The 6,686-nt window shown below is 39.6% G+C and overlaps 1 protein-coding gene across 1 annotated transcript; it reads right to left on the reverse strand.

The window, feature by feature from the left end:
- Window positions 1-3,143: 3,143 nt before the first annotated feature.
- LOC122669215 (protein RGF1 INDUCIBLE TRANSCRIPTION FACTOR 1-like) lies at window positions 3,144-4,550 on the reverse strand. Its single transcript, XM_043865916.1, has 4 exons — window positions 4,389-4,550; window positions 3,869-4,150; window positions 3,602-3,745; window positions 3,144-3,469 (listed from the first exon to the last, which is right to left on the reverse strand). The coding sequence occupies exons 1-4, from the start codon at window positions 4,389-4,391 to the stop codon at window positions 3,248-3,250; spliced, it is 651 nt and encodes a 216-aa protein (XP_043721851.1). The 5' UTR covers window positions 4,392-4,550; the 3' UTR covers window positions 3,144-3,247.
- Between the last annotated feature and the right edge of the window lie 2,136 nt (window positions 4,551-6,686).

Below are 6,686 nucleotides of genomic sequence, written 5' to 3' on the forward strand. Positions count from 1 at the left end.
ACCCATAGCTATGGTGGAAGAGTCTCTCATGTAGATTCTTGAATTCTCAAGGAGTAAAAACATGGCACGCTCCAAGGTTCTTTGATTAGGAACCATTTTAAATGCATTTTAATCGGAATGGAAGCAAGCAACGGTTTATTTTGTTCTCTGGATATCATTCCTTGCATCTGCATCGCCTTACTAGGCAGATCTATTATTAGAACAAGGCTGAAAGCAAGTTTGAGAGATAGTAACTCACTAAGAATGCCATGAAATTGTATCCATGTTTTAATGTATTTGAAACCCCAAACTCTATCCTCACCCGCTTCCATCTTAGAAACCTCCTCCTTGCCTTGAACATTTCATGCCAAAATCAATATTGTAGCACTGTCCGCAAATTCGTCCCCACCATGATCTCGTCTTTATCTCTGTCTCCGTCATCGTCATCGTCATCATCATCATCATCGTTTTCGTTTTCGTGTGGATTACTACTGTCCATGGTCATGGTGATTCACTCACGATGAAAGAAACAAACACTCACAAGGAGGAGAGAAACAACACATGGTATTTAGGTTTTGAAAAAGAGAACATCACTTGGTCGCGCAGCGCACGCCGCCCCTACACACTGACACCGGTGTGCAAAATAACCACCGCACCCCTTGGAACCCCAAAAATGACCTGGGGAGCAGGGGTCATTTTGCACTATTTAGGTTTTGGTAAAAAAAAAAAAAAAAGGCAACTTGGTTGGCACACGCCAGCCATGTGCATTGACACAGGGGTGTGCGAAATAACCGCCGCACCCCTTGGAACCCCAAAAATGACTTGGGGTGCAACGGCCATTTTGCACGCCCCTATGTCAGGGTGCAAGGGTGGCGTGTCTGGCACAACTAGGCCATAGGTTTTACAAAATAGAAAGGGAAAGAGAACACCACCCGATCATGCAATGCACGCCACCCTTGCACATTGACTCAGGGGCACGTGAAATGACCACCACACCCCCTGGAACACAGGAAATGAATAGGGGTGCAGTGAGGTCATTTCACGTGCCCATGTGTCAGGGCACAAGGGCGGCATGTTTGGCTTGACTGAGTGACATTCTTTTTCCCAAATAAAAAATAATAAAAATGACCAACGTACCCCTAATCAGTCATTTTGCGCATGACTATGTCTGGGTGCAGATACACGCTGTGCTACGTGGTTGGTTAACGTTCTTTATCCCTAAACAATAATAAAAATTAGTATTAAATCTATTTTAGTTAATATTGAATAAGTGGATAGTTACCGATACAATACCAATTACTAAAACCATGGTCATGCCACTCCTCATTTGCTACAAAGATTACACTTTCTTTCGTTTGAGAAACAAATCAAAATGTTAAATTAAGAGTGACGACAAGGACTACAGTGAACTAAATGTGCAACTATTTTCTTACGTAACCAAAGCCAACGGAGGAACGAACCCCCTTTTGAAACCTTTTTCTTTTGTCAAAATTCTAGACGTTCTTAGCTTGTACCGCTGGCTTCACTCCCACCCCATGCCCCCTACGGCCCCACCCCACCACTTCCTCAATCTAAATTAAATGTGTCACTGATTCAAGCGTGTCCCAAATCAATACATAAATAAATAGCCCTGTAGGCCCCGTTTAGAGTAAGTTTGGCCCTAGCTCTATTCTGTTCCTCCCATCCATACATACAGGGAGAGAAAAAATACTACTTGGGCATGTGGAGTGTGTTACTCCTAGACACAAGGGTAGATGAAATGAACATCGCAAATTTTTTGAGGGCACATCAGTCATTTAGCTTACCATGTGTCTGGTCAAAGGGGTGTATCGCACATAGCTAAATAGTGTTCTCTTTCCCATACACAAGGGATAAAAAATGCCACCCAATCATACAGCAATGGTGCGTGAACTGACCATATATATATACGAAAATATATTGCTGTCTGGGCCTCTAGAGCCCGCACTTATGCACTGGCCAATGGAATCACGCATACAAGTATCATCCAAGATTCCATGAGACTTCCGTTTCTCCATGGGAGCAACATGATACTTTTACACGTTTAACCCCATTTTAAACCATACAAATTAATGCCCCTACGCACTTTTACTGTTTTAGCCCCATGCTGGTGCATGGATACATGACCAGGCTGCGATCTCTTGCCCATATAAAATACAGAGTCCCCCTAGGCCTAGACCTCAGGCTGAGAGTACTTGATAGAAAACCCTACATCTGAATCCTCAAGTCTCAGGGATGGAGAAGTGTGTCATCCCTATTCACCATGATGGGCGAAGCAATCACCACCACCACTAAGTCACCTAGCAAAGGCCAAAACTCTCTCTCTCTCTCTCTCTTTCTTCTATTTCCATCTTCAGATCTTCTTTCGGCTCCCTTTTAGTGTATTGACTGTCTCCCACTTCCCACTGAAGAATGAAGACTTTATATTATCTTTAATCAGATCAAACAAAAAAATCTAACTACCAAACACAAAAGAATTAGAACACATGAGGACGGAAATGAGAAAAACAGGTGGGCCCATCCAACCAACAAACCCGACGATACCGCCACCGCCGACCCGACAAAGATTGGGACAACCTCCTCCTTTTAATCTTCCCCCACACAACCCACCTACATTACACTTAACACTGTTTAATTACTTTTTATTAGTCAACAAAAATCTAAATTATTCATATGAACCCAACAAATAATTTTCATTCCCATCTAATCAATCTCATAAACAACCCTAGAAAATTCTTGAATCTTAACACAACTTTTTTCTTATTATATTGCAAGAAAATGAGAAAAAGAAGAAGGAATAATTCCATTTCCATTCCATTGTGACATTGTCATCAGATACAAAAAAATTTCCACCCAAAATGTAATAATAATAGTGAATAGATATCCCTCCAGCCCACAGAAATAGTGAAATGAGATAGAAAAGATAAGAGAAGAAGCATATTATGAATCTATGCAGCTGAAGAGGGTGCATGAAGGTCCACCATTATCCTTAATTCTTATGCTGTACAACATCACAATTAGTAAAAGAGAATGAGCTCTGTATCCTGAGATGATTTTTCCATTTCCCCTTTTCCTTTTCCTTTCCCTTTTTCTTTAATTATAGCACCGAAATTCTTTTTTTTTTTTTAATCATATTATCATAACAATAATAATAATAATAATAATAATAATATCTTCTAAACAATGCACAGAGAGAGAGAGAGAGAGAGAGAGAGAGAGAGAGAGATTGAATGTGCAAGTTGAGAACAAGTCAGCACAGGGGAGCTCTGCGAGGAATTCCTTTTCTCTTGCGCAATTGCTTCTTTGGCTTCAATGCTGGACTAGAACTGGGTGGACAATTCTCCTTCTCCTCACTTGATTCCACCACAGAGTCTTCATCTTGATTTTCTTTCATGGGGAAATCATCAAATTCTGGAATTTTAAACGGCATAAATGGATGATCTCTCCTCCCTTTCTCTGCAACTCCTGAAATCTACCCATCAAAAAAAAAGAAGCCAAATTCAATCTTTTTCTCTTCTGGGCCCTTCGAATGTGATGCGATTGTCAAGAAAAAATTGATCAAAACCATAAATTATCAATTGGGTATACCGTATGTGTTTGTTACCTTGCAAGCGACAGAGCAGTATCGGTTAGGCTCTTGTAAGCTTCTCTCACAAACTTCACAAGCTGCGCCGCTGTTCGTCTTCGACGGTTTCAGTTGGGGACGAGGATTCAGAAATATGACTTTTGCCTGATTTATCAGATAAGTCTGCCAAACCGATTCATAAACTTACAAACTTAAGATTAAATCACACGAATTGAACTGAAATTTAACATGAAACAGAGATAAACAAAATACTAAGAAGAAGAATACAGATTCATAATTTCATACCTGGACTTTGGAACAATCTATGTGCTTCTGCATATCATGAAGGCGAACAACGTCATGGTAGACATATCTACGGATCTGAAGCAGCACATGAAGATAGTGAGCAGAAGAGGAGAGGCAGTGCTGGCAGATACAACGGTTACAGTCGATGCAGAACAGATTCTTCTCATTTTTGCGGAGTTCTTGATGAATTACACATGAACCAAAAAACTTGCTCTTCAGTAATGGTCCTACCCACTCCGGTGCCTTCTTCTTCTTCTTTTTCAGACTTATCGCATATCCAACCTGCAATTCCAAGCGACCAAAAAAAAAACAAAACCAAATAAATTCAAATTGGTACAAACCTATATCCTAAATTTCATCCAAAACTTTTAGAATTATGAACGAACCCTAAAAATCAAATACCAGAAATTCAAGAAAGAACAAACTGGAAAACCCTAAAAAAATCATGAAATAGAGAGAATTTCAGCGGACTTCAGAAAAAGAAAATTTTTAGAACAGATAAAGAAGAAGAAAAACTCACCATTTCCACTGATTGAAATTGTAATTTTGCCAAATTTCGCCGAAAGTATGAAGAACAGGGAAGGGTTTGCGAATTTAGCTCTAAATCGACGATTAAAATTGCCGAATATCGAGAGTGTGTGTGTGACGGCGATAATTTAGAGCGACAGAGAGTGAAAAGAGTGAAAAGAGAGAAAAGAAATGGAAACTCTGGGGAAGCCCGGCATATTCCCATATAAAGAACTGGCCCTACCCTTGGGCGGGAAGAAAACTGCGTCTGAGCTGTCCGATTGTGGTTAATCGGACGACAGAGATAAGGCCAACGTATCCTCCTATTTGAGCTGTATATACCGTTGGATGCGGCTCTTGGATTCCTTAGTGGGTCATGTTTGGGAAACCCTAGTGACAGTGCAGAATCGTGGGGGTTCTCATAACGATTGGTGATGCGCACTGATGGGATGACACGTGGCTTATGTGAACCAGTGATGTGCTCTCCCGCTCATTCTAGCGGGATTTCCGGAGCCAAAAGCCGTTTCTTTTGGTGGCGGGAGGCGCCGTTTTCTCTCTCTCTTAAAGTCTAAATTTAAAATTCACAAAATCCACGAAACTGAAGCAACCAAAATACCGGAAATACCCTTTCGTTATTAATTACTGACAATATACCCAAAATACCCTTAGTTACAGCTCTTAAATACGGTTTTTGTATGAAACATATCCACAAGATGAAATAGAATGTTTTGCATGAAGATAGCAAAATCACGTTGGGAATACCTTTCATACCTTCATGTTGTATCATGACTTTTATAGGGTACAATCTAAAAGCATTTCAATTCACTATCATGTTCACTATCTGTGTTATGTATTTTGTTTTCCTTTATTTGGCGTTGGACAATAGTCTTGATTCATTCATGCTTTCTATCAAAAAAAAAATTCTTAAAGCCTCTCAATTCTCATGGCTACAATGATTCAAGAATTTAAGATGTTTCGAAATGGTCAATTAGGGGTAGGAATTATTAGGTTTCAAATATGAAGGCCTGATTCTAGGGTTTTTGGGACCAATTTCAGATTATACTTATTGGATTTGGATCAAAATTGATAGGGATTCATTCAACCCTTAATTTTGACTTTAAAATCATTACATGGGACAAGAGGTGGGAAACTTTACAACGTAAAATATTTTATTGGGAGAGGGTTAAGGCAACATGGGCCCATATGTCAATGTGAGGAAACAAGAGGATACAAAGAAGCATCAATAGATATGGGATTTCTGCCTTTCATGTAGGGGGTGTCATTTCGCGTCCCTTGAGTCTAGGTGCACGAGCCACATTGCTTTTCTGGGTTCTTTTTCCTATTTTATTTTATACTCTTTTATAGAAACAAGTTTTTTGATCAATGATGGAACAGAAATGGTTATCGTCTAAGAACAACAAACCACGATAATGGAATACAATTTCCCCTTTTAAGACAAAGTATTCGAAATACCCTTAGAATGATGATTTTCTATTCCTCCAGTGTACCAAACTATATTGTGCTCTGTCAGACCAAAGAATCCCTCCCTTTTCCTTTATAATATTTAAATAGGAAAAAGATCTCTACTTGGTGGTGTTTCCTACGCCCTCTCACAAGGCACCGTGAGATGACGCCTCTGCCCTCTAGGTATATACTTAGGCATGCTCACCCATTGGCCCAGACGCTTGTGTAGAGACCATGCGATTAATTAGAGATCTCTTGCTCTATTTAAATTTATAGAAAATATAGCAAGACATGTGAGATTATATGCTTTAGTTGCACAATTGATGAAGAGAAAATTTACAACAAAAAAAAAAGAGGGATGGGGAGGGGGGGGGATGGAGAGCATACCTGCCTTATGCACAAACAAAGGAATAAGGATAACCCACCTTTGGCATTGCCATCAATAGAAACTCCTTAGACACTCAAAAAAAAATTAATAGAAACAAAATCTTGTTATGCCAGATGCATCAACAAAAATATCTTCCTATATATGAGATGGAAGAGCGAAATTTGATGATGAGGTTAAAGATTTTGCCGTCTCCTTAGATGTCTGCAATACAGTTTGCCTCTCTATAATAGTATGTAATCTTCCATGAGACAGAGCACAAAAAAGGATGAAGTGCAATTCTGGCTATAGACACCATGGCATTACACCTATTTGAAAGGATAGGACCACTGAAGCCGAAGCACATTCAATATATAAATCTTTGGCTTTGATAAGGCCTCGGATAATCGTATTGAACTCTGCTTGAAATTTTGTAGCGTAAGAAAAGGTTGTAAATGTCAATCACTTGAACCGAGTGATTCC

Source organism: Telopea speciosissima, chromosome 7 (genome assembly GCF_018873765.1).
Source record: "Telopea speciosissima isolate NSW1024214 ecotype Mountain lineage chromosome 7, Tspe_v1, whole genome shotgun sequence".
Taxonomy (NCBI): domain Eukaryota; kingdom Viridiplantae; phylum Streptophyta; class Magnoliopsida; order Proteales; family Proteaceae; genus Telopea; species Telopea speciosissima.

What these genes read in the sequence shown, in the direction of transcription:
- LOC122669215 (XM_043865916.1), bottom strand. An exon ending in TAGATTGTTCCAAAGTCCAG is followed by an intron (nt 3,746 to 3,868) that starts GTATGAAATTAT and finishes TCGGTTTGGCAG; the next exon opens with ACTTATCTGATAAATCAGGC. An exon ending in ACTGCTCTGTCGCTTGCAAG is followed by an intron (nt 3,470 to 3,601) that starts GTAACAAACACA and finishes TTTGATGGGTAG; the next exon opens with ATTTCAGGAGTTGCAGAGAA.